This window comes from Mesoplodon bidens, assembly GCF_964165515.1.
Source record: "Mesoplodon bidens genome assembly, chromosome: 18".
In the NCBI taxonomy this organism is placed as follows: domain Eukaryota; kingdom Metazoa; phylum Chordata; class Mammalia; order Artiodactyla; family Ziphiidae; genus Mesoplodon; species Mesoplodon bidens.
Window position 1 is genome coordinate 11,271,191 of NC_138175.1, and position 19,235 is coordinate 11,290,425.

At 41.2% G+C, this 19,235-nt stretch overlaps 1 protein-coding gene across 1 annotated transcript in view; it reads left to right on the plus strand.

Annotated features, from left to right (window-relative positions):
• The window catches only part of ADAMTS18 (ADAM metallopeptidase with thrombospondin type 1 motif 18), a 152,817-nt gene that overhangs the window by 102,281 nt on the left and 31,301 nt on the right, over nt 1-19,235 (plus strand). The window contains exons 12-14 of the mRNA XM_081217380.1: nt 1,399-1,529; nt 2,343-2,466; nt 3,201-3,445. Of these exons, the coding sequence (XP_081073506.1) occupies nt 1,399-1,529; nt 2,343-2,466; nt 3,201-3,445 (500 nt within the window). The remainder of the gene's footprint in view (nt 1-1,398; nt 1,530-2,342; nt 2,467-3,200; nt 3,446-19,235) is intronic.

Genomic DNA, 19,235 nt, shown 5'->3' on the forward strand with positions numbered 1-19,235 from the left:
TTGTGTTAGTTTCAGGTGTACAGGAAAGTGATTCAGTTGTGTGTGTGTGTGTGTGTGTGTATACATATATATATTCTTTTTCAGACTCTTTTCCATTACAGGTTATTACAGGATATTGAGTATAGTTCTCTGTGCTATGGAGTAGGACCTTGTTGTTTATCTGTTTATATATAGTAGTGTGTATCTGTTAATCCCAAACTCTTAATTTACCACCCGCCCCAGCTTCTTTGTTTCTTTCTAATAGACTAGTTCCTAAACTTTCCCAGGAACCTGTCCTGGAAAAACTGAACTTTCTAGAACTTGTTAATTCCTGGGAATGAGGGAGAAAAAAGAGGGTAACATGTCTTCCAGCTCCCTAATCTCACATGCACAGGGTAGGGGGCGTGAGATAAAACTTCTATTAGAAAGAATTCCTAGGTGAGAAAAAAAATGCAATCCATCCACATGGCTGCATATTTGGACCATAATAATTTCACTGCCTTCATATTTTTGACTTTGTCTTTTATTGAGAGGTTTTATGAAGCAGAACCGTTTGCAGGCTGTTTACACATTTGTTGTAAAACTGTTATCAGGGATATCACAGAGTCGCACATCAGGTCTCATGGGAGAAACGTCATCTGGAATTCCTGGCCAAAAAAGAACTCTTTCTATTGGAGAAATAAGCACAATAACTCCTCTCTGAAAACAAGTGCTCTATAGAAATAATACTTCTTTGTTTTTGCCTGTGATACCAGAAACTTCTCAGGGACTTAATGATCAATAAAAATTACATTTTTTTAGCCTTAATGTTTAGTTTGTTTGCTTCCTCCTCCTTTTAATGATATGCTTCTTTTCTATATGTTTTATAAACATTATTGACCATATGCCTTTTTTCCAAAGTGCCTAGAATTTTCCCTCTTAACAGACTGAATAAAAATGTAAAATAATCCGTGTCCTAAATCACAGTCAGCAGACTATGACCTGTGGGCCAAATCTGGCCCGTTTTTTAAAAATAACATTTTACTGGGACACAGCAATAGTCCTTCATTTACATATTGTTAATGGCTGACCTCAGGGCCTATAAAGCCTTAAATATCTACTGTCCAAGGAGGGTAGTGACACAACCCACCAATCACGTGTATTATGGCTCTTACTCAGGATTAGAAAAATAAAATTCTCATGTATCAATGTTAAAGAAGACTTTATATGGATTACTAAAAGGGATTTATATTTTTAAAAGCCACACACATCTGCCCTCGGGCACACCCTTGCACACACACCCTGCCAGAAAACTGTGTAACATCTTCCGTCTTGATCATAATAGCTTTCTAATTAAATTTAACTCATCTTTTCGGTACTCGTGTGATTTTCCTATGATTTCCTCTTGACCATGACCTCTTTTGATCTCTTTGCTTCTAGAGGAAGACCGATGTAAGCTGTACTGCAAGGCTGAGAACTTTGAATTCTTTTTTGCCATGTCCAGCAAGGTGAAAGACGGAACTCCTTGCTCCCCACACAAAAATGATGTTTGCATTGATGGGATGTGTGAAGTAAGAGAACATTTCTGCTTCGGGGTGTATGGTCACGCTTGTGTTGCCTCCTACCAAATGCATAGCATGAGAAGTGTTCCAAGAGATTCTTGGGTCTGGATAAAAGCAGGTGGTGTAGCAGAAGAGGGTAACATTTTCAAGTTGGATGTGAGTTTTATCTCCAAATTCCCTCTTAATTTCTGCGTGACCCCCGTCCAGTGTTTTGAGTTTCCTTTTCACCCTTTCCACCTGTGGAGATGATGATATATCCTACTTTACACAGTAGTTGTAAAAATTCAATTAGAATGTAAATAATAGTAGTAGTAGACTTTTCTTTCGTGTTCACTCAGTATTTTCACTATGTGATTAGAGCCTCATAAGTGTGTTTGGAAATAGCACTTCTGTTTATTTCAGATTAGTTTTTCTTTTTCTTCCGGTATCCACTTTCTCTTTTGTCTTAATTTGATTGTGAGCTCTGTGATCTTTTAAGGGTTGTGTGTGTGTTCGTGGTGGGGAAGGGGGTGGGGTCCCAGCATTTTTATGTTTCACTGGTAGAGCTGGCCTGAATAAATTCCCCTCCCATTAGGAGCAATGGTGACGTTTCATTCCAGTTTTACAGATGTCTGTAAGTTATGGAACTTACCTAATCTTACATCCAGTCATGACAGAGGAAGGATTTGAATGCCTAGTCAAACTTGAGACTTTGCTTTTAACCATAAAGCTGCCTTACCTTCCTAATGTTCAGTAAATATGGAAAACCATGTACCTCTTGGTTATTCTAAGCTACTGGCTTCTCTAATCTTTGACTTTTCTCCCTTTTTTTTTTGGTTACAGCCGGTGGGATGCGATCATGAACTTGGCTCTAAAGCAGTTTCAGATGCCTGTGGTGTTTGCAAAGGTGACAATTCAACTTGCAAGTTTTATAAAGGCCTGTACCTCAACCAGCACAAAGCGAATGGTAAGTGATGCTGCAAAATCAGTGCTGTCGTTGGTGGGGACACACCCTCTGCTGCTGAACAAACTTAAGTCACGCTAAGTACGCTTGAGCCTTTTACGAACTCACCTGACACACAGTAGATGATGGCTTTTGATGCTTATGCCAGAGCAAGGGAGGATTGGTGGGTTTTTCGTGTGAGCAGTTTCATCAATACATACATCCCAGAGGGGTGTTCAACAAATGCCTTTCTGCTTAGCAATTTCAATATTCTGACCAGGCTGCCCTATGCCTCACGTGCATTTGTTAAACAAAGAATGTATTATGGAACTTAGATGGTCCACACTTACAATGTTAGATGAATGTTTGAAGCAATTCACTCACTATCTTGAGTAGAATTGAACTCTGAGCCCTGTCTTCTGCACACCACTGTTGAGAATAGGTGGCTCCCAGTTTTTTCCAGGTAGATTAAAAATAAAAAGCATCCTTGAGTTGTGTGGCCTTTGTGGTTCTGGAAAAGCGAAGAGTGTTTTCCGTCCGCACACGTGTGCTTGGGAAAAGTCCGTCCATTTTCTCTCTCTGGTGTTCCTACCGCTTGGAAGATGAAATAACTGACTGTTTTCACTTTCATAAGAGTAGAAATGAATGTCAGCTGATGATCAAACACCCCACTCTGTAAAAGTGGCCACTACCTGTCTCTGAGCCCATCTCCAATGCACGATGTGGATGTCAGAGATATTCTGTTCTTTTCCACTTAGAATATTATCCGGTTGTCACCATCCCACGGGGCGCCCGCAGCATCGAGGTCCAGGAGCTTCAGATGTCCTCCAGTTACCTCGCCGTCCGAAGCCTCAGTCACAAGTATTACCTCACGGGGGGCTGGAGCATCGACTGGCCAGGGGAGTTCGCCTTCGCGGGGACGGTGTTTGAGTACCAGCGCACCTTCAACCACCCGGAACGCCTGTCGGCGCTGGGACCCACCAATGAGACCCTGGTCTTTGAAGTAAGTAAAGCCCCTTCTCTTTATTCAGTTCTCAGTGCCTGTTGCGGAATTTATAGTGATGACCCCGATTTGAGCTAGCTTAAAAAAATCCTAGTTCAAATTTGTTTCCTAATAGGCTAAATCTCAAAGTGCAAAGGGGAAGAGACAGCAACTCCATGTGGGGGAAGAGGGCAGGGATCCAATGGGTCCCGGAGGGAATGTGTTGATGTTCACATGCAGATGCCAACCTTTCACGGGTACACTTGGCTGTTCTGACTGCTGAGGAATATACAAGGAATCGTCTTTACATGATTCCACTTTGTCTGTGTCTGCTGTTGGGATCATCCATTGTGGCTGTTCATCACACAGATCCACTGGCCTAGGAGGCAGAGTGGTGTAACAGAAAGCACACTTGCTTGATGTCAAGAAAGTTTTAGTCATAGCACACCACCGTACTTTTGTAAGCTATCATTTCTTTAGAGGTGAGAAAAGAAAAAAAATAAGTGGGTAATGATGTGGATAATAAAAACAGCCACCATGTCTGCAAATGACTCTGTAACGCAATTATCATTTGCGTTACATTATCATTTGGGTACATTTTCTTTGGTCCTCGTCACATCTCTGGGTTTGCTTTTTCCAGTTTGTAAAATGGGGCGGATCGTGCGCTTTCAGAGGCACGTGATTTGCTTGAGGTTGTGTAGAAGTCGTGGCCACCATGTACTGAGGACTCATATGACCAGGCACTCCTGTTAGTCACGTGGAGTTTCAATTTCTCACTTGCAATATTGGGATAGAAAACCTACCTTCAGTGACTTGCCAGAAAAATAAGCAATGAAGTGTGAAGAAATGTTAAAAGATTTGCCTAACTCACATAGCTAGGAAAAAAGCAGAGTTGGAGTCCAAATCTTTTCCATCTACAAGTATGATATCTACTCTCAGTCCAGTCATACTGCTATGCTCTTCTGGAATCAAGGAAATATAAGCTTAATTCAACTATTATTATTATTGTTATTATTTAAGGTACTAGTCTTAAACATTTAATAAGGAAGATGAATAAAAAAAGATAGTTTAAAAGTATGACTACATATAACGTTTTTCCCCCTTGAAGGGACCTATTTTATTTTATTTTAATTTTTGCTATGAAATACATTTTTTTTTTTTTTTTGGCTATGTTGGGTCTTCGTTGCTGCATGCGGGCTTTCTCTATTTGCAGCGAGCAGGGGCTACTCTTCATTGTGCTGTGCGGGCTTCTCATTGTGGTGGCTTCTCTTGTTGTGGAGCACGGGCTCTAGGTGTATGGGCTTCAGTAGTTGCAGCACACGGGCTCAGTAGTTGTGGCACGCAGGCCCTAGAGTGCACAGGCTTCCGTAGTTGCGTTGTGCGGGCTCTAGGGTGCGTGGGCTTCAGTAGTTGTGTTGCGTGGGCTCAGTAGCTGTGGCTTGTGGGCTCTAGAGCTCAGGCTCAGTAGTTGTGGCGCACGGGCTTAGTTGCTCCACCACATGTGGGATCTTCCCCGACCAGGGATAGAGCCCGTGTCCCTTGCATTGGCAGGCGGATTCTTAACCACTGCGTTTTTTTTTTTTCAAATTTTTATTTTATATTAGAGTATATTTGATTAACGATGTTGTGTTAGTTTCAGGTGTACAGCAAAATGATTCGGTTATACATATACATGTATCTATTCTTTTTCAAATTCTTTTCCCATTTAGGTTAATACAGAGTATTGAGCAGAGTTCCCTGTGCTATACAGTAGGTCTTTGTTGGTTATCTATTTTAAATATAAGTGTGTACATGTCAATCCCAAACTACCAATCTATCTCTTCCCCCCACCCTTCCTCCTGGCAACCATAAGTTCATTCTCTAAGACTGTGAGTCTATTTCTGTTTTGTAAATAAGTTCATTTGCATCTTTTTTTTTTAGATTCTCCATATAAGCGATATCAGATGATATTTGTTTTTGTCTGTCTGACTTACTCCACTTAGTATGATAATCTCTAGGTCCATCCATGTTGCTGCAAATGGCATTATTTCATTCTTTTTAATGGCTGAGTAATATTCCGTTGTATATAGACTAAACATAACTTTGGATTCTAGGTTAGATATTGTACCTATCGTAAGGTTAAGAGTACAGACTTGTAATTAGCTATGTAACTTGGACAAGTATCTTCACCTCTGTGCCACTTAATGTCCACATTTGTAAAAATGGGCAAACAATATCAGCTAACTGTCAGTGCTAGCATAAGAAGAATTTAAGATAACTTCAGTGCTTACAGAGTGCTTGGCACATAATGTTTCTAACTGTTACCAAACTTCTGCCTTCTGAGCATATAACAGATATATTTTTTAAAAACCTAAACCTCAGACCATGATGAGCAAACTGGCAACCACAGGGCAAATTCCAGCTCCCAGATCTTCATAATTTTTAAAAAATGGATCAGAGGTTTAATATCAGGTGATTTCTTATAAAAATATAGATTTTGACATCTTTTACAAAAAAGGAACTTCTGGTCCCAGTAGATATTTGAGTTTGCAACCCTGGCCCTAGGCCTTGACCATGAGTTAATTTCCCATTATCTTGTGAACTTGAGATACTAGGTCCTGTCATCTCTGTGTGATAGAAGGTCCCGCAAAGATTTCACAATTGAGAGCAGCTGTCTTTAGGAAATATTCTTCCAACCCTCTGAGGTCTTTTTTTTTTATATATTGGAGTATAGTTGATTTACAATGTTGTGTTAGTTTCAGGTGTACAGCAAAGTGATTCAATTATACATATACATGTATCTATTCTTTTTCAGATTGTTTACCCATATAGGTTATTACAGAGTACTGAGTAGAGTTCCTTGTGCTATACAGTAGGTCCTTGTTGGTTATCTACTTTATATATAGTAGTGTGTGTGTGTGTTAATCCCAAGCTCCTAATTTGTGTGTGTGTGTGTTTACATATTTATTTTTTTAACATCTTTATTGGAGTATAATTTCTTGACAATGGTGTGTTAGTTTCTGCTTTATAACAAAGTGAATCAGCTATACATATACATATATCCCCATATCTCCCCCCTCTTGCGTCTCCCTCTCACCCTCCCTATCCCACCCCTCAAGGTGGACACAAAACACCACCAAGCTCCTAATTTATCCCTCCCTGCCACATTTCCCCTTTGGTAACCGTAAGTTTGTTTTCTAAATCTGCATGATTGTTTTATAAATAAGTTCATTTGTATAATTTTTTAAAAATTAGATTCCCCATATGAGTGATATCATATGATATTTGTCTTTCTCTGTCTGACTTACTTCACGTAGTATGATAATCTCTAGGTCCATCCATGTTGCTGCAAATAGCATTATTTCATTCATTTTTATGGCTGAATAGTATTCCATTGTATATATGTACCACATCTTCTTTATCCATTCCTCTGTTGATGGACATTTAGGTTGCTTCCATGTCTTGGCTGTTGTAAATAGTGCTGCAATGAATATTGGGGGTCCATGTGTCTTTTCGAACCATGGTTTTCTCTGGATAAATGTCCAGGAGTGGGATTGCTGGATCATATGGTAGTTGTATTTTTAGTTTTTTAAGGAACCTCCATACTGTTCTCCATAGTGGCTGCACCAATTTACATTCCCACCAACAGTGTAGGAGGGTTCCCTGTTCTCCACAGCCTCTCCAGCATTTATTGTTTGTAGACTTTTCGATGATGGCCATTCTGACCAGTGCGAGCTGATACCTCATTGTAGTTTTGATTTGCATTTCTCCCATAATTCGTGATGTTGAGCATCTTTTCAGCCATCTGTATGTCTTCTCTGGAGAAATGTCTATTTAGATCATCTGCCCATTTTTTGATTGGGTTGTTTCTTTTATTTCAGAAGATGAGATTAGGAACAGCAAATCAAATTGGACTATTGTTAGGGTAGTTTGGAGCTCAACAATGAATCAAGGCCCTAAAATCACCCTGTAATTACACCTAAGGCATAGGAATTGAACTTGCTGGTTAAAGATTTTGAGACTTTTTATTCAGTCCTAATTTTTTAGGTGGATATGTTTATTTCTTTTCTATCAAGCATTTGAGCAGCAAACATCTCTTCCATTTCTTTAGAAAAGGTATATTTTCTTTAGAGAGGTATATTTAGCTTGCAAGTGTTTAGTTTTAGAGCAACATGGTTTCATTAGTTTTGCCACGAGGCCTTTGATCCATCTCTAAGCAGATGTATACAAACCAAGTTCTGTGGCTAGAAAATTACCAAATTGGAAGGTGGGTGTCTCTCAGGGCTTCTGCCCCGGGCAACCAGAACTAAGTCCAAATGATTCCTCATAAGAAATATGTGTTTTACTACTTGATAACAAGCAGCCATTTTTTGTTGTTGCTGTTTCTCTGTCCAGTTTTCTTCATAATCACAAAGCCATTCCAGTAGGTTTTCACAGTTCTGTTTGTAATTTAAGGTTTGCTGTTAAACATACCTTACCTGCGGGAAAACCACAGCAAAGAATGAGACAAGAAGTGATGGAAAGTGCAAAGCAGGATCACAGAGTTCCTTCTGACTTTCATCTTTAGAACCTGAATGTCCCCTGTCATTGTCTGTGTTGATCAAATTGACCAGATAATGGCCACATTGTCACCGAACGCTGTGCCAGCCTGAAGCTGAGAATTTTTATTTGGGCTTTGCTTAATTGAAGCATAACTCTTATCTCACTCATCTCCATTATTTAGTGCTGATTAAAACTACATCTTTGGACTGTTGACCAGGTCCAAACATTTTCCTGATGATTAGGAGCTATTTTTGAGAAATGGAAGGGTGGCCTCAATTGGTGATGGAGCTCTGCAAAATCGGTCAGGTTCGTCATCAATTTTCTTACAAGTACAGGGAATTCTCAGGCGGTCCAGTGGTTAGGACTCCTCTTTCTCTCTGCCGAGGGCCTGGGTTCAATCCCTGGTCGGGGAACTAAGATCCCACAAGCGTGGGGCACGGCCAGAAAACAAACAAAAACAGCTGTATTGTCCTTGCAAATACAGACAGCTCCTCGGGAGAAAAAAACAAACACATAAACAATCAAAATGTAAGGATAAATTGTTGGAGAGATCTAGTAAAATTATAAAAACATAAAGTCTTCCCCAGGTTCAACTGGATATGTACGGTTTTATAAAATAATTTTCCCTACTATATAAATAGGGTAAAAACTATAATAAGATCTCTATAAATACAAAATTGTAGTTTCACCACAATGCAGTAAGGTCACATTTGCTTAGCTATTGTTTTTACAAAGTCTTACTTTATGTATACATTCTACTTACAGATTCCATGAAAGCTTCAATTGATGTCCTAAGAATGTGACTTGTCTGAAAATATTCCAGAGGGAAACATGTATGATTAATTGGTCATGCCTTGCTTGTATTTTTTAAAGGAGTTATGGTTTCATTCAAAACTTGCAACTATTTTAGGAGATTTTTAAAAATCCAATCCAGTAACCTCGTATTATGTCTATTTTATCTTTTCAAAGAATTTGGGCTAATGGCTTTAATATTTAAATTGTACTTTATTGCTCTCAGGAGAACATCATCAAATTTCAGGTTGGTTTTTAACGCATGCTCATGCCTTTCCAAAATCAAGAGAACACAGTGACTTTAAAAACTGAAAATCACAATAAGCGATAAATTACATTTTCCAAAACTAGGCTATATATCAACATCCAAGTAATCCATGGCCTTCTTCTTTAAAGGAAGTTAAATAAAGTTCATATGCCTTTCCATGCAACTATGAATTGAACCAAAATGAATACTTTTGGAGCCAAAAATATGTTCAGTCCAATACGAAATGTTGAATGTTTTTCACAATCCTGTGGGATGATAAAAGTGGGAACCTACCAACATGGAAAGTGCTGTTCTATCCACAGAAAGTATAAGTCTGTGAAAGAAAGCACTTTCTCTCTTGGCCGCTTAAAATGACTGCACGTTCACTGAGCTCGTATTATCGTGTAAAGTTCAGCAGAAGGGTGTGTTTGTCAGAACACATGAGGATGGCAGTGTAAGGATAATGTCCCTTTTTATATCTCATTCACTTATTTTAATCAGATCCTCCCAATATCTTAGCTAAGTCTTATCTTCAACTACTTTGGCATGTGTTGATTTAGGTAGCTACCTTCAAAGCAGTATTCCTCTGTTTATTTTCTCTTGACGTCTGATAAAAGAAAACTGGACTTTGGTTGAGTGCCCATTTGTGCCCAGCCCTATATAGACATTGGAGATGCACCAATGGTTAAGACATAAATCACGTCACCAAATCATTATAGTCTCAGGTCTTTAAGAAATGTAAAGAGCGAGTTTTGATAGGTTGATCCCATTCTTTTTGGAAGCAACGTGGGTTTGAACAGGGAACATCTCTATAAATAGTTGGTGATACAGGTCACTCAGATACTACTCTGTCACTTTGCATGAGTCACTTAAACTATCTGAGGCCCAGTCTTCTCATTTGGGAAATGATTTCCCCAGACTAAACTAATATCTCCTACCTTGTCCTGTGACACTGTCTTGAAGCACTTCTAAGCACCTGAAACCCTATATTGCTGAAAGAAGACTTAACTCCTCTTTGTAGATTCCACAATTGGCATAGTATCTGGAACATCATGGTCACTCAAAAACAAAAATTTACTGAATGAATGACATCCAATGATAAAATTCATTCATTCATTTAAAGAGTAGAAGGACTTCCCTGGTGGCACAGTGGATAAGACTCCGCGTTCACAATGTAGGGGGCCCAGGTTTGATCCCTGGTCAGGGAACTAGATCCCATGTGCATGCCACAACTAAGAGTTTGCGTGCCACAGCTAAGGAGCCCACAAGCCACAACTGAGGAGCCCACCTCCTGCAACTAAGACCTGGTGCAACCAAATAAATAAATAAATAAATATTAAAAATAAAATAAATAAATAGTAGAATCTTCTTTCCAAGTTGAAAAATCATACATGGAGACAATAAATGAAGTGCAAGGAGACTTTCTCTGACCAAAGTCAAGCGTGACAGGGCCCGGAGGCCAGCCTCTCCTCCCCATATCTGCCTTTCTGTCCCAAACCACAGTCGTCATCTGAAGTTCTCTGAAAGGCTTAGACTTCTGCGGTACACATTTTAAAAACCACTGGATTTCGTCATCTCTTAGGACTAGTCCTAGAATTGTCCAGTTGAAAGTTAAGTACAGTAAAGGGCATTTACATATTGAAATTTGATCTCCTCAGTTGCATTTGAGGAATCGATCTGCTTTCTAAAAGGCTTGCCTTTCCCAAAGTGAATAATTTACACAATAAGAACTTGCTGACCAGTTAGCTCACAGTTGACTTACCTTAATCTGGGAGAACAGCAACGTGCCCTCCCAGGGTGGTGGGCTTAACAGATCTTTTCACTTATTTCTGGGTGTTTTCTAGTGCAAGGCAGGGGTAATGCAGTCCTGGGACAGACAGACTGCTGTCAGTTAACCTCAAGAAATAAGTGCATGGCCTGACACAAAAGTGTCTTCTGCTTCTGGTTATTTTTAATGTCAAAACTTCACAGAATGTCTTCATAGGGAAGCTCAGTTTAAATGGGAAACAGATTTTCACTTTTATCACCAAGTCATGTGCCTGCCCGATTTTCAAATACAGTCTCTGTTACAAACCTTCATTCTTCTCGGAACCCGGATTCTACATGGTCCAACATTAGCAACAGGTGGATGTCAATTTAGACTGAGCTGGCCCCTTAATTTCCTCAGTGGCCAAGAGGAAATTCCTAAGGGTAATCAAGGATTTATATGATTGTCTGAGGTCTTAAATTTTTAGGCATTATTTAAGTCCATCAATCAACTTTTTATTTTGAAGTACAGACATACATATACATGTAAATGACTTGGAGAAATGGAGCTAATGTTCATGACCCTGTATCATATTTCTGCATTGCCCAGGGGAAAATGACTCACACACGTGCACACCCCAGCACAAAAAGAAATCAATATTGATTTGGCAACCATATACTTTCTGAGATCACTACAGACACAGTTATTATAAACTAGATAATTTCCACATCTTTCTTTATTTCAGCTTATCCACTACAACATGAGTCTGGCATAGAGTCTAAGGAATTTCTCATTGAACTAGTGCACTCATTAGTCATCTGAAAGATTTAAAAGTCAGCTTATATTTCAATAGTCTTCAGGATACTATGCGTAGACCTACCGTATTTATTTTACTGGGTTTGGGAACACAAGAAAAACTAAATCTTCTGCACATAGCTAAATTTGTGTGTGTGTGCACGTGTGTGTGTGTGTGTGTGTCTTGTACAAGGCATTAAATTTTGAAGTGGTAGAAATGTGAAAACTGAAGTTCAGAGTTGAAATTTACACATGCCTTCGTTGAAAAATAATCATTTAATCTGAAGTAGACGTCTATATGCTGGGCGTTTTGAGTATGGCTGAAAATTTAATGTTTTTCTGTCTTGAGATTGAGCTATAGGTAACGTAAGGTCACTGGTTCTGTCGTTTGTATAACTGCAATGCCAAAGGCCCTTTTAAGATATACTTTTAGGGAGCCTTGGCAGTGAGGATGAAAAACACAAAAATTCTCTTTTTTTTTCATGACTAGTGAAGGTGTCCACTTAGAGATGATACATTCTTTAGAAGTGACTGAAGATCAGCTTTTTTGCTAGCTGATGCACCCTCTCACACTCTCTCTCTCCCTCCCCCCTTCTCCCCACCTCCCCCTTCCCCCTCTCGTGTCCCTCCCCCCTTTTCTTCTTCCTCTCCTTTATTCTCTTTCTCTGTCTCTCTCTGTCTCTGTTTCTCTATCTGTCTCTCTCTCACACACAACAGTGAATGAGTCATATTCTCCATCAAACTGTCATGCAGTTGGAGGGTAGGTGAGGAAATTCATCATGAGTGTTTCATTTATAAAGTAACTTCATCTCCGTCTGATAAACAGTGGGTCAGGACGACATGATAACACAGGTTGCTAGTCTAGGACCGAAATATGATCCCCTGTGTTTTTACAGCATTCCTTTTTTTTTTAAAAAAAAAGTCTTAAAAATGAAAGCCCTCCTTTATGTTAAGGAGTTTTTTTCTCTCTCTGTTAAGAGGCAAAAGGGGATGTTTAACTCTTTGAAAACGCTTTCCCAGTTAATCGTGTACCAGGAGAGAGTCCTGCAGCTGACAAATACAGCAGCCTTTGTAATGACAGTAAGTGAGAAATAGGTTAACCACAGGCCAGTTTCAAGGCAGAAAAAGACATCTAAAGAAAATTACTATAATAAACAACTTCCTCCGCTCTTTGGCAAAAGGAGATGATGGGGTGGCGGGGGACCAGGTGGACAGGCCCATTGATCACTAAGTTGACAGCGGGCAAGCATCACTGACAGAGACTTACCTTCTCAGCCAGCTCCTTCCTCGTGACCCTGCTGTCTGCATCCCCCGCCCCCCGCAAGGGGAAGGGGCTGAAATGAGTAAAGATGTGCCTCACAATAAAATCAGTGTAAGGGAAAGGAGATTATCCAAGGAGCGGGGATGGAGTGAAGACACAGAACCCAGAAGAGGCAAAGAAGTAATGGAGAATAAATTCAGAACAGATGGTAGGAAACTCCAGACTCCAGAGGACGATGCAGATGTGCTTTCATGATGCCACATCATTTGTCTAGAGATTGCCATTTGCTATTTGAAGTGCAGGCCTCCAGTTAATTCATGGCAAATACTTCTGTGACAAGTCGGAGAACACTATTTCTCTTCACTAAACTCTGAGGAATGTTGATGAGTTGAATTAGAACTGTAGTCGGGGTTCAATGTGTCAGCCCACACCTTTGAAGCTGCCTCACAGATGTACTTCCAAGGCCCCGATCGGGGTCTTTGTGTTGCTGTGTCTTGTCAAATCCAACTCACTCACACCTAATAGCAGTGGTGATACCTGGTCATGTTTTTTCAGGCTTTGAAGCAAACACGAAGGCAAGGACAACTGGCTGATTTTTTCACATCACGAGGCTTCCAAAAAATCACAGGATTATACAAAAACAGGCATTCACACTACAAAACTATCCCTCCACTGACTTAGCCAACACGTAACGTACGGTGAAATTCATCATTTATCGGAAGGGGTCAATCTATAAAGTAGGTTGTATTTCAGCGCTTAAAACAATGGTGAAATCCAACAGTTCTATAAATGCAGGGGAAAATGGATTGAGGAGATTAAACATCATGTATCCTTAAGTCAGATATTAGCGTGTTCAAGAAACATTTTCAGGTTGGAACCCGATAGCACGATGTAAATGTTATAGCGTGCTCTTGGATCCCGGTGAGAACGTCTTTTCAACAGTTCATCCAGTTTTTAGAACTTTAAATTAGAATCCTAGATGTGACATTTCAGAGCTGGAGATGCAGTGTCCCAAGAGTTAAGATGTCCAGTTTGGGAGTCAGACAGTATCAGAGACGTGAGTTCCCAGTGTTGCTACTTACTAGCTACGTGGCCTTGTGTATTGGTGCATTCATCTACAGTACTAAGATATTAACAGCACTGTGCCTTCCTCCTAGTATTGTTATCAGCTTTTTTTTTTTTCAATATTTATTTATTTGGTTGCCTCAGGTCTTCGTTGGGGCAGGCGGGCTCCCTAGTTGCGGCTCGCCGGCTCCTTAGTTGCGGCATGCATGTGGGACCTAGTTCCTGGACTAGGGATCAAACCCGGGCCCCCTGCTTTGGCAGTGCAGAGTCTTATCCACTGTGCCACCAGGGAAGTCCCGAGTTTTATTATCAGCTTTAAATGAGATAATGCTTGTACAGTGCTTTGCCTGGCATAACACACTAAGTATTGCTGCTGTTATTTTTTTAAAGCGATCAAGTACATTACTGAAGACAAGAAACAAGCTTCCAAGCATGCACTAAATAAAAAGTCGGTCTTCAGAACCTATGCATAACTCTCTAGTTTCCATGGGAGAATTAGGACAACTTCCTTAAAAGGAAAAATGGGCCTTAAGTAATGAAACAAAAATGAAGCTGATTGAAGGCATTTATAGTTTGCACATTAAAAATTAAAAGTGGGAGTGACAGAAAGCAAGCTGTTTACCCAGGATTGTTCAATGTGTCCTTTGTTTTGACTTCGTGCGCCCCAAGCGGAACCTGCATCCCCCTTTCTTCAGAGGGCAGTTGGTAGAGTCCAGCCCCCCCGTCTGTGGTTTTCCAACTTAAGAAGCTGTAAATTTTATAGCTCCGCACCCTGCGGTCAGAGCTGCTGAGTGCTGTGTCTGAAGTCAGGTGGTTGGTGTGTTAAAGGTAGACACTGAACAGTTCTACTGAGGACCTGGAAGCATTTAAGGAGGTTGCTTGCCAACTGTAAGTTAGAGACCCAGTGCCAGTTGGCTGCAAAATCCTCTGGACTAAGTCCAGTTAAGTAGACTGAATTGCTGGCAGTCTTTCCAAACTTGTGCGTTTCACAGCTGGGCTATACAGTCCGACGCGCAGCATGGGGCGTTATTGTGATGTTGTGCTACGATGGGGGGTGGGGGAGGGTTGTGGCATCCATGTGACCTGGAGGGCCTTTGTGTTCTCCACTAGTGCTGAAAAAAGTTATTGACTGCGCTTGACAGGGTCACTGAAAATATTTCTAAATAGATGTGAGTGATGGGAATTAGCATTTTCAGATGATGTATTGTTTCAGATGTGTTCGTTCCTCGGCATCCACAGAGGCAGTTAGAATCTTAGCTGTGCGGTTATCACACATCGTCCCACGGTCCTGCTGCTTCTGAGCTTCGGGTGGGTCACACTGTCTGTGGTCAAGGTGACGGTCATGGTCACACTGAGGTACTTAGGTGTAGCCAAGCCTGCCAAATGAGTGGGTGTCATCTCCACTTAGAGGAGTGGGCAAAGTCTTTGTTAGACGACAGGACCCTTTAGAATTTGGAACATTTTTAATTGTGTCTCAAAACTGATGCAGGTGAGAAAACCTCAGCCTTAAGGTTGGGCAGAGGTGGCTTCATGGACGTGGAACCCGCAAAGTCACAGGGGACCTTGGACCCAGAAGTGCCTTATGTTTGGTTTACTGTTCTGTTGTCACCAGCTTGAAATCCTTAATCTTTTTTTTTTTTTTTTTTGTGGTACGTGGGCCTCTCTCTCTTGTGGCCTCTCCCGTTGCGGAGCACAGGCTCCGGACGTGCAGGCTCAGCGGCCATGGCTCACGGGCCCAGCCGCTCTGTGACATGTGGGATCCTCCCAGACTGGGGCACGAACCCGTGTCCCCTGCATCGGCAGGCGGACTCTCAACCACTGCACCACCAGGGAAGCCCCTTAATCATTTTTTTTAAACGAGGGGCCTTGCATTTCCATTTTCCTCTGGGCCTCGCAAATTATGTAGCCATTCCTGAGGGTGGGATTGACTTTTTTTTTTTTTTTTAAACAAAGTCCAGCCTTTCTTCAGAATGGGGTAAAGAAGGGACGTAGAGATTCTTTCAGCCAGACAATCAGTCTATTTCCAAAGGATTGGCTATTGCAAGCATCAGACAGTAAAAGATAAGACAACTGCTGTGTATTCCATTCTTGGTTACTTTGTTCCTCATACAGGAATAGAAAAAGGGCAGAGAATGCCTAAATTATCATAGAGAAGCAAATAATGTAATTGGCAAATACTCATCTTTTATGTATTTGATCTTGGTGTCTATTTGTTTAAATAATTACTTTCTTTAAGAAGGCTTTATGAGCTGATGTTAAAGTAAATTCTAAAGTCAGCTTTCTGCTGGTTTATACAAATATTGTCCTTCAGCCTACGTGATTACACATAGAACTCTCCTGTGACCTTACAGATACACAGACATTATAGTGAAGCCGTGAGTCATTTGATTTCTTTTAAAGTTGAGAGTCTTATTCATTTGTGCATTCAATGAATGCATTAATATGTCCAACAAAAAAATATAAACAATATGTCCTGTAGGCCATTGGCTATAGAACTATACTAGTAATATGACAATAACCAGCTACGACATATGTTATGAGTTAGTCATTTAAAGTTGCATAATTTTGTGCACATTTACAGTAAATCGTGGGAGTTATTTCTCTTCTTGACGTGGCTGCATAAGTAAGCTTCTTTTATTACCTTGATAGTATGAAATGGAGTAGTTGCCTTCTTGCTATTAACTACTTTTAGCTCAGACGTTTTACTTTTCAGAGGATCTTTACATATTTTTGCTTCACCTAAGGGAAGGAATGTGGGAAACTCAACATAAAAGTTTGCCCTTGGGCTTCCCTGGTGGCGCAGTGGTTGAGAGTCCATGTGCCGATGCAGGGGACACGGGTTCGTGCCCCGGTCCGGGAAGATCCCACATGCCGCAGAGCGGCTGGGCCCGTGAGCCATGGCCGCTGAGCCTGCGCGTCCGGAGCCTGTGCTCCGCAATGGGAGAGGCCACAACAGTGAGAGGCCCATGTACCGCAAAAAAAAAAAAAAAAAAAAAAAGTTTGTCCTTTTGTGGGGAATAGAAATCCTCAAAGAACACAAATTCTTTTGTGGCTTCTTGGTGGGAATCATCACCAAAATACTTCATTAATTAAGTAACAGCTACACAGTTTCCTTAGGTAGTCACATGATCCCCTTCCCCCAAGTTCACAGTAACATTTGATTTCCCTTGGCAGGTTATATGGCACTTTGTTTTTAACCTCTTAAGTAACCATATTATTTTTAAGTGTGGATGTGTCCATCTCCTCCGCTAGAGACTATGGCTTCTCCTCATCCCTAGAGAGCCATGATCGTAGACATCCAAAGAGATGATGGCGGTTTAGACCAAGGAAGCAGCAGTAGCCATAGATAAAGTGAGACGTGGTCAGATTTGAGTAATATTGGAAGTAAAGATAACACCATTTCTTGGTCGATTAGGTGTGGGGTGTGAGGAAAAGAGAGGGGATCAACTTTCTATTTTAGCCTGAACAATTAGGAGTATTGGGTTGCCATTTTGTGAGGCTGGGAAGAACAGCCTTTCAGAGAACAGGGAGGAAAATCCCGAGTTCATTGTTAGACTTTGTTATACCTTTTAAACATTCAAGTAGAGATGCTCAATAGACAGTTACCTATGTGAACGTGGAGGTCAGAGGATGGGCTTCATTTCCAGCTGTCCCATAGGGTAGCCACTGCTCACATGTGGTTCTTTAAGTTTAGATTTCAATTAAATTAAACATAACGTTTTATCCTTCAATCACAATGTATACTAGTGCTCAAGAGCCACATGTGGCTTGTGGCTGCCATATGGAACAACACAGGTTTAGAGTATAATACTTGTCATCATTGCAGAAAGTTCTACTGGAAAGCGCTGGTATAGAGTTACGAATTTGGGAGTGGTCAACCTGTAGATTGCACTTAAACTACAGGACTGGGTGAGATCACCTAGAGGGGTGAGTATAGACAAACAAGAGGTCGAGAGGTTGGCAGTCAATTTGACACTGAATCATCAGGAAATAAGCATTCAGCAAAAGAAACTAGGAATGAAGGTTGGTCGGTAAGTAAGGGAGGAAAAGAGCTGAAATGATGGGTTTCTAATGGCGAAAACAGGAGGAAGTGATCAGCTATGTCCAGTGCTTGTGATTGGCTGAGTAAGACAAAGCCGTTGACTGTTGGAAATGACAAGGTGCCCTTGAAAGAGAGGTTTCAGTGATGTGGTGGGGGAGGGAAGCCTGAGAAAGAGGGACCATGGGAGAATGAGGAATATGTGGAGATCCAAAGTCAAGATAACTCTTAGAGGGATTTTTGCTATAAAGGGAAACAGTGAATGTGAGCCGGAAGTGTATGTAGAGATGAGATCATTTTTTTTCCTCTTGAGATGAGGGATATAATAGCATGTTCATGTGCTTCTCGAATGATCCAATAGACAGGGACATTTCAATAAGGTTCAAGAGAGAGGGGACGACACTAGCAGTGATGCCCTCAAGTAGGTGAGGGAAGACGGGATCCAGGGCAATAGTGGACAACCCGGCTGAGCATCCTGGGAGGAGCCAGGACAGGACAGCCTGGGTAACAGAAGGCGAGGAGGAATGTGTGGGTCCAGATGCAGAAACACATTCGATGGGAGAGATTGCCTACGTTCTCTTCTTGACGGTAGCATCCATGATATTTTATGGATTGCTTTACTGGAAGCCTAGGGAAACTTGACATCTTGGTTGTTTTTGTTTGTTTAATAGTGATGACACTTTGACCTTCACAGTCCTTTTTTTTCCTCCCTCTCTTTTTTTTTTTTTTTTTTTTTTTTTGCGGTACGTGGGCCTCTCACTGCTGTGGCCTCCCCCGTTGCGGAGCACAGGCTCCGGACACACAGGCTCAGCGGCCATGGCTCACAGGCCCAGCCGCTCCGCAGCACGCGGGATCCTCCCAGACCGGGGCACGAACCCGTGTCCCCTGCATCGGCAGGCGGACTCTCAACCACTGCGCCACCAGGGAAGCCCTCTCCCTCTCTTAAATGCATCCTGCTATTCACAGCAACATCTTAAAATTTTTACAGTGAAACCACATGCCAGGTATGGCCTAGGTTCTAGAATCTGTCTAAAAGGTAAAAGTAGAATATATTTCAAATGCTCATTGAAAATGTGCTAAACCACCTTCAATCACCAGAACGTAAGTCCTTGACATTCAAAAGGCAAGAACTAAAGTTATTTTTTATTTTCTTTGCATTTCCACTGGGGATCCCTCTCCCCTGCGGGAGTGGAAGTCAGGATCTAGTCTGAATGTGGGGTGGGGTGGTACTAGGAAGCAGAGCCAAGTGAGTGGATTTCTGTCTCTATCACGCTTGCCCTTGAACTTGTCTATCTTCTGTGCATGCGTGATGCAACTCCATTGTATTGTAATATCATCCTGATC